Raw genomic sequence first — 16,667 nt, forward strand, 5'->3', positions numbered from 1 at the left:
AACCAGTGTCGTACCACGACACACGTGCTTGAAACTCGAGAGGCGGCGAGAGAGACTTTCATGCGAGCCCGGAGCTCGCTCCTTCATCCACCACGTTGGGGCAGGAGGCTCTGGAGACAACCGAGCCGGTGGGTTCCAGCCCTGGCGCCTCAAGATGGGCTTTGCGGAGGCAGCATCCCCTGGGTCCAGCGGGGAGGGAGCCGCTCCCGGCCGGAGCTGGTGGCTGTCCCCGCTCCCGGCCGGAGCTGGTGGCTGTCCCCTCTCCCGCCCCGTCGGGGCTCGCTGCCTCCAGGACCGGCGCCGCTGGGGTCCCCCCACTTTGTCCCCCAGTTCACACCTCTCGGGCTGCCAAACACGGAGTGGGCTGGCCGGGCAGAGCCCGAGCCCTGGGGGGGAAAGGAGGTGGGTGTGTGTCCCATTCCACCCGCGATCCCGGCTCTGTGGCCCGAGCAAAGAGGGGTTGGGTGGCAGAGGGTGCCGGCCGGGGGTACCGACCCGGGCACGGCGTGGGCTGGTGCGCGGATGCCCCCGCGTCTCCCCGAGCATCCCGGGGGCCCGGCCGGCGCCGTCTAGGACGATTCTGGTGGGTGTAGCGACCTGGGTCTTTACAGGAAAAGCCGCCCGGCTCTCACTGGTAGGAGTTTCCCTGGGCTATTTATGTATGTGCGTCTGTCTGTAAAGATTTTAAAAAACCCAACCCAGCGGGGACGCGGAGGGCGCCGGGCTGCACGCCCTCTCGCCCGCACCGTGTTTACCAGCAATGGCTATGTGTCACTGCCTCAGATGTTTTCCAGCTCGCCGAGTCCCCGCTCCCCTTCCCCCGGCTCCACCTCTGGGCCCGCCTCCTGCCCGGCACGACACCCATCCATCATATAAAGAAACTTCCCGGTGCCGTCGGCCCAGTCGCTCCGCGCCCCGTCTGAGCAGCCGCCCGGCAGCCGGCGGCCCCTGCTCGCTCCCAGCGCGGTGACAGAGGTAAGCGAGGGGCGGCCGAGCCCCCGGGACCCCCGGCCAGCCCCCGCCGGGCTCGGCGCTCCCGCCGCGGCACCCGGCGGGCCGGGCAGGGCGGCGGGGTGGGCGGTGCGGGCGCCTCGGTTTCCCCCGGTGGGCGCTTCTCCTGTGGCTCCTTGTCGGCACCTGAGCGAGCCCGTTGCCTTTTTTTTTTTTTTTTTTCTTTCTTTCTTTTTTCTTTCTTTCTTTCTTTTCTTTCTTTCTCTCCTTTCTTTTTCTTTCCCTTTCTTTCTTTTCTTTCTTTCTTTTTTTCTTTCTTTCTTTTTTCTTCTTTGCAAAGCTTTCTTTTCCTTTCTTTCTTTCTTTCTTTTCTTTCTTTCTTCCCCCTTTTATTTCTCCCCCCGCCTCATTCTATTTTTTTCTCGATTTAAAGCAAAAGAAGCAACACCCGCCCGTTATCTGCTCCTGAGGTGAGGGCGCGCACCGGCCCCAGCCCGGCCGGTTCCCGCTGCCCTCGGGAGGGTCGCGGGAATGTGTGGGAGGGATGCGCTCCGTGCACAATGAAAGGAGGGAAAGCGACTTCTTTGGGGTCTTCTCACGGAGTCCTACGGGCTCCGCGCTGGGGAGCCGAGGTCCCGAACGCGCCCCAACCCCCCGGGCGCACCGTGTGCAGGAAGATGCCGAGGGACCGGGTTTGGTGTCCGGGGTGATGCTGCTCCTGTAGAGGGGTGTAAGGGATGCGGAGCGGTGCTGCCCATCTGCCCACAGTAGCGTGCGCCTGTCGGGCAAGGGTCTCGGAAAGGCTCCCCGTGGGTAGAGGCAAAGATTCCTGGTGAGGAATCGCTTAATTTTGTTAGATGTTGTAGGGGGGTGGAGTGGGAACCCACCAAACTAGGATTTCGGGCATTCAAGCATTTTCCAGATGGGTGAGGCAAACCTGACGCCAGGTCCCCATCCCTGGTGCCGGTGTCCCGGAGTTCGCGCCTTCCCGGCGGGCTCCCATCCCTGCGGAGCCGCGCCGCTCTCCGTGCGCGCCTGCGCCTCTGCGCGCAGCTCTAGGGCTCCGTGTGGTGGGCTGCCAGCTCCCACGTCCCGGGGGACAAAAGTGCCCTGATGCCGGGCTCTGTGGGCTGCTGTCTTTCCACTTTTAGGTATCTGCAGCGTATAGATTTGAATGTTGCCATGTGTGCGTGCTGGGAGCAGTTGGAGGGGTAGATATGTATAGGACATCATGTGTTCAAGTGTGTCTTGCTGAAGCGAGCTTGTGGAAGCTGCTTTGGTGTTATAGATAGATGCCATGTAAACCATAACTGCGTGTGAAGCCCTCTGAATCATGTGCATGGCATGTCTGATAGCACATATGTGCCCCCTCACATGCAAGCCTATTTTAATGCGATTTTTTACTAGTTTGGTTGAAAAGTAAACTCCCAGTTGAACTCTCAGCGGGACAAGGGAGCTGTGCCTTAAGTCACTTACAACAAAAACTTCAACGACTGATGTCTGTTCATGCATAGCAGTGCCAGGACAGGGGGAAGTCTGTCAGAGTCTGCAGCACAGGCAGTGCCTGGGGAGGGCTGTGGGGGACTGTGCCTGGTTTCCTGAGGCTCTGTACCGTGTTTCCCGGGGCTCCCAGGGCCCCACTGCGTGCCATGGCCACTGTTTGGTGTGGTGTTTGTGGCATCAGGGACTGGGCACCGCTGGTGTAGGCTTAGCCCAGCGCTCAACTTGTTGGCCTTGGCCTCTCCCATCATCCTGCTCATTTCCCTCTCCTCAGCAGCCTCCTAGAGAGCCGGTGCTTGGACCTGTGTGGAGAGGTCAGCTTGGTGGGGCACCCCGAAACCCCCGCCCAACCTGTGACAGGAGTGGCATGAACTTGGAGCCGGGTGAGTGCGGGATGAACTCGGTGAGCTGTGGCAATGGGAAACTCCGCCAGTGGCTGATCGACCAGATAGACAGCGGCAAGTACCCGGGGCTGGTGTGGGAGAACGACGAGAAGAGCATCTTCCGCATCCCCTGGAAGCACGCTGGCAAGCAGGACTACAACCGTGAGGAGGACGCCGCCCTCTTCAAGGTAAGGCTCAGCCTGGGCTTGGGATGGTGGAATGCTGACAGGGCAGGAGGGATGCCCCTCACCATCCCATCCTTGCCACCTGCCTCTGCAGGCTGGTTCTGCAGGTTGGCTGCTGCTGGGCACTGCCTGGCTGTGCCCTGGTGTCCCTGTGCTTGTGGGACAGCCCACCCTTCCCCAGTTCTCTGCGTGGAGCTAAATGCTTCTGGGACCACAGCACATATGTTTCCACATTCATTCCCCTTTCTTATGCCCACTGAACTGCTTTTTGTACCTTACCATGCTGCTATTTTTTAGCCTAAACCTGTAGGGAGTAAATTCATGAACAATTCATGCACATGTAAGCACACACACATATGCTGTTTCAAACATTATGCCTTGTACTTGATTCTTTTTTTTCTTTTTTTTTTCTTCCTTTTTTTTCCGTTTTCCTGCTCTTTTGATTATCTGAAATGTTTCCAGGCTTGGGCTCTTTTTAAAGGAAAGTTCAGAGAGGGCATTGACAAACCAGATCCCCCTACCTGGAAGACAAGATTAAGGTGTGCTTTGAACAAGAGCAATGACTTTGAAGAACTGGTGGAGAGAAGCCAGCTGGACATCTCAGATCCCTATAAAGTGTACAGAATAGTGCCAGAAGGAGCCAAAAAAGGTAAAGCATCTCAAATTCCCTGTGTAACAGAATGTGAAAATGTCTCATTGCAAGCATATGAGGACTGAAGTGTGCTTTTCTGGAATGACCCTGCAGCCTTTTTAAGTCTTTTAAGGGAGCAAAATGAGGGCTCAAGTGCTGCTTGTTCTGGTGACTTGAGAGGCTGTGTCTGCAGGAGGACTGCTGGTGTTGGAGCTGGAGCACTGAAAGGGAGCCCCTGCAGGAAGATGCACACAGGCTCCTGCACATCACTGGAGGAATTGCTTTTTTAGCTGGAGCCTCCCTGCCAGTTCTGTGTAGTGAGAGCCAAGCAGGCAGCTCAAGGGACAGGCAAAAAAAAAAACCAAAAAAAACCGCATGCTGGATCTAGGTTCTGCATACAGGGAAGAGCAATTTTTGGGCAGACTTGGGGGGAAAGAGCTGGGAGTGAGGGATGCCCAGCCTGCAGCCTCCAGGGCAGGGGCAAGGCTGTGCCTGCTTTCCAAGAAGCCCCTGGTGCCAGGCAGGGCCTGTGAGAGGAAAGGCTTGGCATCATTGTGCACTAGGCTGGGACACACTGTGCTGTGGGGCCCTGCAGAGCCCAGAGGAACAGCCTGCCCAGGGAATCCAGTCCCAAGTGGGCACTGGAAGGCATTTTGGTCCTCTCTCTGTTCAGTGGCAGGTTGTATGGATTTGCCTTTATTGTGCCGATTTCAGATTTCCTTAAGATGTGGTTGACATAGTTTATTTTCATCCCTCTGGTGAATGCAGGTGCAAAACAGATCAGCATGGAGGAACAGCCATTAATGATGAACCATCCCTTTCCAATAACATCTCCTTACACTGCACTACCATCCCAGGTATGGCATTAGTTGAGTGTTTTGATTGGTGCCTCGGCGCTGAGCAGCACAATTTCTGTGCTATGTCTGTCCTTGCTGGTGGGGCTCTCAGGTTCTCCCTGTGAAGAAACTTCATTATGAGAACTGAGAAATTGAGAAGCAACTTTTCTAATGTCAGATGAGGCCACAGGGCAATTGATTTCCCTTGGTGTTGTTTATCCCAGAGTAATAGCTCTTTTCTGTTGGACAGCAGCTCCTAGTGCACTGCCATTCTCCTGGTGCCAGAATGCGAGCACCCATTGAAGCCTTGCTCTTTCAAGCAGACATTTACCAGCAGTGCTTTGACTGCCTTTTGTTATTCCACTCCTCTTATTATTTACACCAGTGGTGAGAAACTCATTTGAGAGCCTCATTGGTGGTGGTGGCCAAGTGCCATCCGTGTAGCCTGGGCACAGCTCAGACCTCCATGGGCTTTGGCAGGGAAAATCAAGGAGCTGAGATGAGAAAGCTGATGCCATGCATAGCATTAGTTCTGACAGCTGCCTGCTGAAAGAATACCTCATTAAATTGAATAGGTGCCGAACTACATGGTGCCCCACGAACGGAACTGGAGGGAGTTTGCCCCGGAGCAGCCGCATCCCGACATTCCGTACCAGTGCGCCAGCATCCCCTTCGCCGCTCGCGGCCATCACTGGCAAGGGCCCGCCTGTGAAAATGGTAAGACACCCCTGTTTAGGGCTGCTTGCTGAGGCTGGCCACCTGGAGGAACCCCAGATTCCTCAGGCTCACTATTTGTGGCTTTGATTGGAATTAGCAGATGTGGATGTAGAGGGGTGCTGGGTTCCCTTGAAAGGGAGCCACCTTTGTCCTGGCTCTTGCATCCGCTGCCACTGTATGTGTGGTGTGTGGGCTGTGCAGTTTTCTGCATTGATAGAAATCAGCCCCCAAAAGTCCTCAGCTGTCTCAAAAGCCCTGAGCAATAAAGAAGGCAACCAGCCCTCACAAAAAACCCAAATGGGAACATATGTTCTTTAGCTTTTCTCTCTGATTTTGGACTTTTTGAGGCATACACCAGTGAGGTTTTCCCTCCAGCCTTGTGGGTTAGACTGACATTATTCTCCCTAGGGGAAAGCTGGAATTATTACTTTATTTTAGTGCTGTGGCAGTGGGACAACTTGTCATGGATTGAGACTCTCTTGGGGCTGGTACAGCAGAAACAGAATAAAGGAATGTTTCCTTCCCCAAAGATCCCACAGTACCAGAGCCTAACACAGTCTTTCCATGGCTTTCCAAGCTCTGCATCTGTAGGAAAAAGCCCAAATTGTGAAAATTGGCAGTGCTGAAGCTTGCAGGGAATAAAACATAAAAGAAAGGGAACTGTGTGCTGTAGAGCCTTGCAGGGTAACTCACCTGAGGATGCAGGAGAACCACCTGGTTCAGAAGGGCAGGAAAGGATGGGAAGCAAAAAAGGACCCTTGGAGTAGGTGCTATATTTTCAGAGGACAGCTCTGTCCTGGTTTTGTTGCAGAGAAATCTTTGGATCTGCTAAAAAGTAAATACTCAGTGCACTGCAACTTTTGCTGGCAGTATATTGGAATTATTAGGCAGAATGTTTTGCTCTTGAGTTGAGTTATTTGCTAATAAAAAAAAAATCAAGGTAGCAAGCAGAATGAGCTCTGCCCTGAAGTACATCCTCTGCAGCACTTGCACACATTTGGATCCTTTGCTGAATTTGTAGGCTGTTGTTAGTGGTTGATACTGTGTTTCTCTCTGGGCTATAAAATGCATCAAGAGATGGTGGGTGTTTTTTATCCCAGTTACTCCAGCTCCTGATTGTGGTGAGTTTTGCCACTGGGAAAGGTAAAGCGTTCTTGTCTGCAAATCACTGCATCATCCTCCAAAGACTTATTGGCATTAAGAAACAGTGGGAAAACATCAGTTGTCCATGGTATAATCCACTTACTCAAAGGCATCTGTTGGAACAGTTTAGTAGTTCTAAATAGTAGTTCTGCTAATAAAATCCTAATAATCTTCTGCTACACATTTTTCTTCACCTACATTTAAACAGTGTTAATCCCAGCTTTATTGTTATACCCTTCATTAGTAAAGTTTTTTGGAAATATGAATTGTTGCATGCAGGTGACTTTTAAGAGCACTGTAGTCTAGTTAAAAATGTAAATTATTTCTTTAATGGAATAACATGTTAAGTAAGGAAAAGGACTAGGGGGAATATAGAAACACTAAGGGATTATTTCATGCAGACCCAATTGAAAATATAGTCCAGGTAGCATCTGGAGTGATTGGTAGAGTTGGCCTGCCTGGAGGAATTGGGAAATAGGACCTTTTTAAGAAGAAGGGTAAAAAGAGAGAGTTCCTGTTATGGGGCCCAGGAAAACTCACTTTTGCATTGCTGTGATCTCTGCCCTAGCTTTTCCTTTAGGATTTAGGCCTCTGTCACTGACTTTTGTTTGTGAAAACAGGTTGTCAGGTGACAGGAACCTTTTATGCTTGTGCTCCTCCTGAGTCCCAGACTCCTGGCATCCCGATTGAGCCAAGCATAAGGTCTGGTGAAGCCCTCGCTCTCTCAGGTAAGGTCCTTAACCCCCCAGGCTTCCTGGGGAACTTGGCAAGAGACTCCCACTTCTGACTTGCCCAGGCACCATCTCTCCTTTCAGATGAAAGGAAAATAGAAGAAAAAAAAAAGAAAGTTAATCCTTTTTAATGAGTGAATTTGGGTGCATGGTTGTAAGTCTGCTTTCCAGGATACTTAAGCACTTCCAGCCCCAGCTCCAAGGGATGGAGGTGGTTAAAGCTTATGGAAGTGCTTGGCTGGCTTGTGGTGTTAGTGCTGAGTTGCTTTGGTGAGACACCAAATCAGGCCTTCCCAGGGGAGTTTGGCAATTTAGGACTGTCAGTGACTTAAGGCTCAGGTTTTCATTTGGGAGGATCCCCCCTAAAATTGGTAGTGCTTGTAGTGCTCCTGTTGATGCCATCTGGCTTTGCTCTGCTTTGTTATTCCTGGTGGTGGGGGGGAAAGAAAAGAAAAGAAAAGACATTCAGGAAAGAAAAGGGAAGTTATTTCAGCCAGTTTTGCAGATGTCTGGGTGCTGGGGGACTTTCTAAGTAATTCTGGGAAAAGGTGTGGGAATGTGCTTTTCATGGAGGTAGTAGATAGACCTGTAGAGTGCTGCTTGGTGGGTTTCTTAAGTGGGATTGTTCTCCTGAGTCAGGGTCAGTGTGGGTGTGTCTTTGTGTGTGTCTTTGTGTGTGTATGTGAACATACATTGTACACACATGTATATATTATATATATATATTTTCAGTGCTGTGTGAATTTGTAGGAGTCAGCCAAGTGGACCAAATGGCCATTTGAAAGCAAGGCAGGGGATTTTGGGTGCAGCCCTGTTGGAGCTGGAGCCAGCAGTTGCTTCTCTCCAGGCAGCTGAGTGCAGCTTTGCAGGTCCCCTGTGCAGGAGCCTTTTCTATGCAAAGTCTGGGGGGAAACACAGCTACTTCCTTGTTAAATCTGAGGAAGTGTACTGAGCCAGTGGGTTTAATTTTGACGTGAGCTTGGAAAATGTGACCAACATCAACTTTTTTTGTGCAGATTTTTCCTTTTAAATGGAAATGTGAACTTGGTGGGATTTTAGTTCTACCAAATTCCCATGCATCAGTAGCCCTTTTAATAAGATGAGAGAGCATTAATGCTACTGTGCCCCCAAAATTGTAGTATTTATATTGTTTTTGTTTTTTTGACTAATATGACCTTCTGGGTGGCGCTGACCACTGGGCTCAGAAATCCTATGCAAACTTGTCTCTTGGCCTTAGCACAGATCTGAAACATTAAACATCCATACTAATTTATCACAGGGATTGTTTTTTGTTTGTCTATTTGTTTCTCCTTGTAGACTGCCGACTCCACATCTGCTTATATTACCGTGAAATACTGGTGAAGGAGGTGACAACTTCCAGTCCTGAAGGCTGTAGGATATCCCACGGCCAAAGCTACGAGGTCAGCAGCCTGGACCAAGTTGTCTTCCCTTATCCAGAGGATAATGGCCAGAGGAAGAACATAGAAAAACTGCTGAGCCACCTGGAACGAGGAGTAATTCTATGGATGGCGCCTGATGGCCTCTACGCTAAGAGACTTTGCCAAAGCAGGATCTACTGGGATGGGCCGATGGCGCTCTGCAGTGACCGACCCAACAAGCTGGAGCGGGACCAAACGTGCAAGCTCTTCGACACTCAGCGCTTCTTAGCAGGTAATTCCCACTGTGGCTTTGGTACCCTCTTGGAAACGTCACCTGGTCACTGTCCAAATCAGCTTTATGGCAGTGCTCTTCTCATTAAAATGAGAATTGCCCCTTGATACTTCTGGGCAAATGCAGCCAAGGGGTGCTTGAATCCTGAGTAATAAATTTCTGCTCTCTGCACATTCAGTGCCCCTGCACAGACCGCCAGGAGTCAACTGAGGCTCAGCTGGTGACATCCAATCTCTCACATTTCTATATGAAGCATAAGGAGGAACTTAGCAAAATAGTTTTTCCATAAATTGACACAGAAAACTGGATCCTTGTCTTGGATTTGCTAGTCTATGTCCTGGATAGGTCTGTGGTCTGCACCTGCACTCCTCTCAGCTTGACCCAGAGCAAGCCTGAGGTCTTGGCCTGAGTATATAAATTTCAGTAGCAAGCCTTCTTTTCAGTCTGTGCCAGTGTCTAAAAGATATCTAGGAATTCAAAAGGGTTTCACAAACTCTGGAATTTCAGGACTGTCTAATATTCTGAGCAAGGAGGTGCATACCTCACCAGAGCTCTCTGGAAAGGTCTCATTTTGCACAGGCAGTGCAGAGGGAGTAGGGGAGTGCTTTAGGACAGTGCCTTCTCCTTACAGCCCGTGAAGGGAAGGGGCAAAGCTTCAACCCCACTTCCCAGCACACCTGCACAGTTAGAGAGAGGAGAGCTGTCCACTCAGAGGAACTGGTGGGAGATGGTCATTGTCCCAGAGGACAGCTTGGGCAGCAGGAATAGATATTGGTCCTTTCTGGATATTTCTGGCATCCCTTAGGGGTGAATTAAGTTGCTGTGGTTTGGTGTGCTTTCTTACTAGAACAGGGCATCAGCACTGGCACAACACTCTCAGAGAAATAATGCCTTGTAAAATTTAAAAAACCCCAACAAATGAAATCCAAATCATCAGTTTTAGCATACTTTATATTCCAAGGTTGATATGCTGCCCTAGAGAAACAGCCAAGAAAAAATTGCATTTAAAGAGAGAAATCTTATATAGATGTGAGAATTGACAGTTAGAAAGGGGAATTTGAGGTCAGGCATTGGGTTGAGCTTCAATCACATGCTAATTTAAAGATGTATAATTCTGTGCCTGGTGATGGTTTTGGAAATCCCTTTCCCTTTTCTCAGGTGGTTTTTTAGATGTGCTCTGGGTTCTTCCAAATGGTTGACAGGACATCTCTTTTTAGACACCTCACCCCAAAGATAAGCTCAAGCAATAGTTATTTTTCACCCCTCCTAAATTACTTATGCACCAGTGCCTGTGCAAACCCAAGTGTGTGGTTGCAGTCACGGTCTGTGGCATGTGCAAAGTGAGTTTTTGCATGTGATGATGCTCAGTGAAGTTTGGAAGTGAGTTGCCATGGGCCTGACACATTTGCTGTGTTAATTGAATGTGCTGGGGTCCCAGCCTGCAAGCAAACTCAGGGATTCCCCTAGGCTGGGAAACTGGGACTCCCCTGGGAAGAGAGGCAGGTGATCTCTGCCAGGAGAGGGAATCATGAACAGCAGAGAAAGGGACAGATGCAGAACTGCTATGAACCAACCACAGCTCTTGAGAAACCACTGAGGAGCTGAACCCTAAATGCAAGCTGCACTGGAGCATTGGGGCCTGGGCTGAGAAGCCTCTGCTGCTGAGAAAGCTAAAATGGGGCAATAAATCCGAAACCAGGGGAATGGTCTCTGTGGAGAGAGAGAAATGCATGGTAATTGTTGTAAATTGGGCTGGGTGGAGAATAGGAGAACAGAGGAAGAGAGCTTGGAGTGTGAGGGTGGCAGCCAGAGAACAGTTGGTGGGACAGGAGTGGCAGCTGGAGCAGGGGTATCAGGAGGGGGAAGAGGTTTGGGGAGGCACATGGGGAACCCTTTGGTGTTGGATGATGCACTTGGGCCTGGAAAGGAAGACAGAACGAGCAGAAGGTTTTGGAGAAGTGCAGGGCTGAACTCAAACCATGATTGCCCTGGTGGTGGGAAAGAAAGGGCTTTCTTCTCCAGCTCTGTGCTATGGGCACTCCCACAGGTACTCAGGGTTTGGAGAATTGCTGAGGCCAAGTAAAACAAGGGAGAGAGGAAGCTGAAAGAAGTTGCACATCAGCTGGATTGGCCTTGGGTGGGTTGTCCTTCTTTGTTTTGCAGCAGCACAGAGGGAGGCAGAGTCCCATGGAAAATATCTCTTCTTTCTTGCCTTATCCCCAGAGGGTATGGCACACTTCAGGGGTTTCTGGGGACACTTTGGAGAAAGCTGCATTTTACTCCATGTTTTAAGCAAGCTGCCCATTGTTTTATTTGTTTTACTGGCCCTCTCAGTAAGAGTAGTAGTCCAAGCCAGGGTTGGGATAGCCACTGAATCCACACCTTGGTCTGAAAAGCTTGCAGTTAGAGTAGGAATGACGGGGGTGTATTTTGGGAAAAGATGCATTTGTCGCGTCAAGTTCAAAGGCTTTCCTTTCCCTTTCTAGCAGGGAGGGTGCTTCATTATAATACATTGGCTTTAATATTAATTGCAGCTTTTTCCAGAAAGCATGAACAGGGTTATAGATTAAAATGGAATATTTACCTATCAGCTGTGTAGAAACACAGCACTCAGCAAACACTTTAGCAAGGATATTGTGTTAGATTGAATTTTCTCTTTTCTGGATGGAAATGCAGTGTCAAAATAACACTGGAGGTTCTGGTCTGAGTGGGAGTACCTTATAAAGGTCTCCCTTGCTACTTTTCACAGGGGACACTGACTATTAGAATAATGATGTTGCATCATTTCATTTTGCATAAGGTTATGGGTTAGCAAAAGGAGTGCAGGGACACAGAAGACACAGAAAGCTCTTTTGCTAGCTCAGTACATGGCTGAAGTAGAGCCCTTTCCCTTTCCTTACCTCACTGTGGCAGTGACAATGTGACAGTGACCTTACCTCACCTCTGTCACAGTCTGGCTGTGGCTAATTTTTGGGCCTGGCACTATTTTGTGTCTCTGGCCCTACCAAGCCATTTCAGTGCTGCTCTTGTGTGTCTGCTTGAATGGTTCCCTTGAATGGTACCAGAGGTGTCTGCTCCAGGGGTTCTGCTCTCAGGGTCCCACAGAATTACTAACTGGAAGACATCTTGTTTGTGCATATGAAATTAATTGTGAGACAAAGTAAACAGAAAAGTTGCAGTGTTGTAACCAGCTCCCCCTGATTTGAGGGAAGGTCTCCAAACTCAGTGTCTTGTGCTTACCTTCTGTCTTTTTCCTGACCTCTCTCATCAACCCCTGGAGTTCCTTTATCTTCTCCACTGTGCTCCAAGGTCATGCACAAAGTCTGTCTTACTGGCCTGCACTGGTTTTGACTGGAGCAGGGTTAATTTTTTCACAGTGGTCCTTGTGATGCTGTGGTTTGGATTTGTGACCTAAACAGTGCTGATAACACAGGGACATTTCAGCTGATGTTGAACAGTGCAAGCACAATGTCAAGGCTTTCTCCTTGTCTCACTCTGCCCTCACAGGCTGCAGTCTGGGGTGGACAAGAGTCTGGGAAGGGGCATAGTCAGGGCTTCAACAATCCCAGCTGAGGGATATTCCATTCCATATGACCTTGTGTTCTGCAGTAAAACAGGGCATGGGGGAATTTGCCAGAGGTTGCTGTTGCTTGGGCACTGGCTGTGTGTAGATCAGCCAGTCACGAGTGATTGCTTTTTCCATCACTTGTTTTTCTTTGTTTTGTCTTCTTTGTTTGTTTCTTTTTGCCCATTAAACTGTCTTTATCTCAACCCACACTTTTTTTTTTCCTTTTGCCATTCTGTTTTTCTCTCCCATGCTGGTGGTGGGAGTGAGTGAGTAGCTGTGTGATGCTTGCCTGATTATTCCACAGCACGGTACTTTCTCTCTTCCCAGAGCTGCAAGCCTTTGCTCACCATGGACGTCCGCTGCCGAGATATCAGGTCGCTCTGTGCTTTGGGGAGGAATTTCCAGATCCACAGAGGCAGAGGAAACTAATTACAGCCCATGTAAGTAGGATTTCTGCCTTACCTAAAACAAGCACACTCCTTGGAGGATATGAATCTGCCAGTCAGGCTTTTGTGCCTCATGTAAATTATGAGGGAAGTAGTAAATTGTTGAAGATGCAGCACTTTCCAGAGCAAGGTTTAATCCCCAGATCTGGCAAGGATTCACTGGAAGCCCTCAGTAGGGCAGAGCACCTGATTTTCCCTCTCTACAGAGCATTTTGTCATCTGTTGCAAATCCCATCTAAATCTGAAATGTACCTGAAGCTGCTGGGCTGTGCTGTTATTGGCACCAGCCCAGTTGTGCAGCTGCTTGGGCTGCCTGGCCACTGCAGGATCTGGTGCTTTTACACCCACTGCACCTGAAGGTGCTCCAGAATCCCAGCTTATATCTCAAGGGCCTCAGCCGTTGATGGGATGCAGGGGTGCCTGTGCAGCTTCAGGGTTCAGTAGCTGTCAGGCTTTTGGGCTGGCTGACCTCAGTTCACACACACTCAAAACTGCTCTTTTGGGATGCTCTCTGAGGGAGGGTGATGGTGGAGACTGAGACCAGGTACTTTCTGAATTAGCTGTATTGGCCCATAAAACCACAAGAGAGGTGGTAATCCTCACATTAGTGGCAGGACTTAGCTTACTGCATCCTTGAGAAGAAAACTGGTGTCTCTTAAATTTTTTGAAAGCCCCTTTGGTAGCAGGATGGGTGCCAAGTCAGATTTCTGCCATAGGCTGTGGCCTCTGCTTAGCTGTGTAGCTTTTGTGCTGCCACTCTGCTGACACTGCTGCCTGGCAGATCTCTGGGGTGGAAGTTGAGAAGCTCACAAATCCATCCTGAGCTTTGCAATGACTAGTTAGAGATGGTTGCCCATCCCTGACTCTCCTTCAACTTTTTCCCATTCTTATTTTGGCTTTCCAGCTTTCCATCCCTGCTTCGTAGCATCCTCCCTCCAGCCCCCTTATCAATTTCTTGTCCTCGTATTTTCTCTGTGAGCCTGTACCTCCTGCTCTTTCCAGAGCTTTACTTCCCCTCTGCCAATTGCTCAGTCTGCTCATCCTCTTGATCTGTCCCTGGCTTGTGGGCTGCTGGCACCCTACCAACCCTCCAAACAGTTATGCACTGAAAGCTGCCTGGGGCGCCTGTCCCACTGCTTTCCCATCTCCACCTTGGCATTTATTTCGTCCCAAACAGTGCCTGTGTCTTTTAACATGGAGGGATTGGCTGACCAGCCGGAGAGGGTTGTGGACAAGTGTCATCCAGCCTGTCCTTCACTGAGAATAAGGAGAGCTTCAGGTGTTTGTTCTCAGTGTACAGCTCAACTATTTACAGTCAGAGCCCAAAGCCCTGAGAGGGGGTGGTGGTTTCTGAAGAGACAGAAGTAAAGGCAGTGTTAACTCATACAAATCCCACTTGGTGGTTGAACAAATTTCTCATCAGAGCTTGAATGAACAGAAACAAAAGTAACCTAAAATGTTAGGTTGAAATCTGACTTCAGACACAGTCATTTGGCAACATATCTCAGTCTACCTAAAGGCTCCAGCATTTCAAGTCCTCAAAGTACTTTGCAGTGCAGACAAGACTTTTGGCATGTTCAACATGTGTTTAAACACTTGGAGTGGCCGTGGGCATGTGTGTCCTGTGGGCATTGCTCACAGCCTGGGGCTGGCTAAGGGACTGCAATTTTTGGTACATCATTTGTGTCACTGCTACAGTCCCTTATAATGAAGGTGGTGAAGGTAAGGAGTGTGTGCCGGTAGTGAGACACTTGGCAGCAGAGCTAGGCTAGGTTAGGCAAGACCTAGTTTAAAACAGAGATTAGTGAAGCCCCTGAAATTGTATTCCCATTCTGGGAAGCAGAACTGTTCTGCCCCAACTTGTTTTTAACTTATAACCACCCTGAATAACTAGGATGAGGAGCGCGAAGTTTTGTCACATGTCTGATTAACATTTTGTCTGTTCTTAAGGTTGAACCAATGTTTGCCAGGCAGCTGTATTACTTTGCTCAACAAAACAGTGGACATCTGTTGAGAGGCTATGATTTACCAGAACTTGTGACTAGTCCAGAGGATTATCACACATCTATTCGCCATTCTTCTATTCAAGAGTAAGAACCTCAGAAGGAGTGGTTTTACAGGCACTGTAAAGATTGTGCAGAGTGGAAGAGCAGATCTGGGACACGATTTGGACATCCACAATCCCAGCTGGATGCATTCAGGGGTACATTGATAGGAAAGTGAGCAACTAGGACAACTGTATTGTACAATAAAATTAACGGGTCTTCAACATTTGGATGCTACGTCTCACATGGGGTTCCACTGTTGCTGAGAATTAACTCGAAACTGACAAAATGATTGCTGTGTTTACGTTTGCTTAATGTTCTTCTTGGCTTTTGAGGACTGATCCTTATTGAAGACTTATATCCTGAGTTTACACTCTTACCTTTGCAGGGCTATTTATTTTGGATTACTGATCTCAGGGAAAGTACATAAATTTGCAGTGTTCCCAATTTGAAACTGTAGCTACTGTAGGTGGGTAGCAAACGTAGATGGTTTATTGAGAATAGCTAATACATGTACGTGGTTATAAATTTAGATTCATAAGTGTGATGCCTATTTTCTTGTATAGAATATTTCAGTGTATTTTTTGAAAACAATGCAATTCTTAAGAGACATATTTTTTTAATGTCTGACTGACACTTGCCCTGACAACGAATTTTGTTGCTGCCATTGTTGTTATTGGATTAGCCTCCACGATAGCAGTTTCTAAAGTAATGCATTTATGGTACTGTGTTAAGAAGAGTGACCGTTCAACTCATATTACCTGTGAATTTAGTGGATTAACCACTAAAATTCTAGAGTCCCAAAGAGCAGGTTTATAAATAAATTGGTTTTTTTCTTATAATTGTAAGCTACTATGTATGCATTATACATACACATATATATGTACATATATACATATATATGTACATATATGTATGTATGTATGTATGCATTAGAATTAAGTTGGCAGACCTTGCAAATAGCACAGAAATGGTCCAGCTACCCCTTTTTGATGTCTCATACATAAGCCAGGTTAAAATAACCACCACCCGTACTTATATAGAGCCAACTCTGCTGTTTGTGTGCACTTGCAGCTTTCTTCCAGTGGTACTGAAATGAATGTGAAGGGAGAGCTCAAGGAGAGCCGCGTTTAGTCTTCTATACTAAGGCAGTCAAGGAAATACTTGTTTGAATGTTTGCAGAATTTGATGCAGTTTGCAGCTTTCAGTGGTAGGGTGCTGTTAGAATGACAAAGAAGTCTGTTGGGTGTGTGTCAATGAAGTTTCCTTGCTGGCAGGCAGACCCTGTGGTCTTAGCAGCTTTCACTCCAGAACATGATCCCCCTGTGCTTAGCAGACATACTTCACTTGACTTCCTAAATGAGGAAGAAAAAAAAGGTACTTGGTCTGGCAGCAGACTTGTGTTAGGGACTTTGAATTTATACATCTTAAAGATGCATACTCTTTTGGGATATATTATCCCCCTTCTTCTCCACAATGCCAAGCAGAATGAACAGATCATTTCTACTTTGTTACTTGAAGGGTTTTTTCCTGGCTTAAAGATTTTTGTAGGGGAGACCTCTTTCTTAGACATTAAAAGCAATGCTCTGGGTGACCATCTGAGATTCGCATGTGCTTTTGTCCTGCATGTACATTTTACTGAAAGGGACTTCTGTGTTCAGACTTAACTGGTACAATACAAATATTTGATGTGTTTTTCACTTTTTTTTCTAGTGGTTGTTGCTTCATATGCTCATTGCTTCAGCTCACGTCTTGGAATAAAGTTCTATTTCCCTACCAACTCGGTGCGTATGTGTTGTTTTCAGTAGTGGGACAAATCTAACTCGTGTGGTTCTGCACTGTGAACCTGGGCAGCGCTGC

The 16,667-nt window shown here is 48.4% G+C and overlaps 1 protein-coding gene across 1 annotated transcript; it reads left to right on the forward strand.

Moving 5' to 3' along the window:
* The first annotated feature begins 783 nt into the window (after positions 1-783).
* On the forward strand, positions 784-14,856 carry IRF4 (interferon regulatory factor 4). The gene is given in 11 exon segments (XM_030943104.1): positions 784-816; positions 818-975; positions 2,729-2,793; positions 2,796-3,022; positions 3,482-3,668; positions 4,419-4,507; positions 5,062-5,203; positions 6,967-7,074; positions 8,395-8,748; positions 12,644-12,756; positions 14,713-14,856. Coding segments are annotated over 11 exon segments (1,620 nt in total).
* Positions 14,857-16,667: the final 1,811 nt, after the last annotated feature.

This window comes from Camarhynchus parvulus, chromosome 2 (genome assembly GCF_901933205.1).
Source record: "Camarhynchus parvulus chromosome 2, STF_HiC, whole genome shotgun sequence".
In the NCBI taxonomy this organism is placed as follows: Eukaryota; Metazoa; Chordata; class Aves; order Passeriformes; family Thraupidae; genus Camarhynchus; species Camarhynchus parvulus.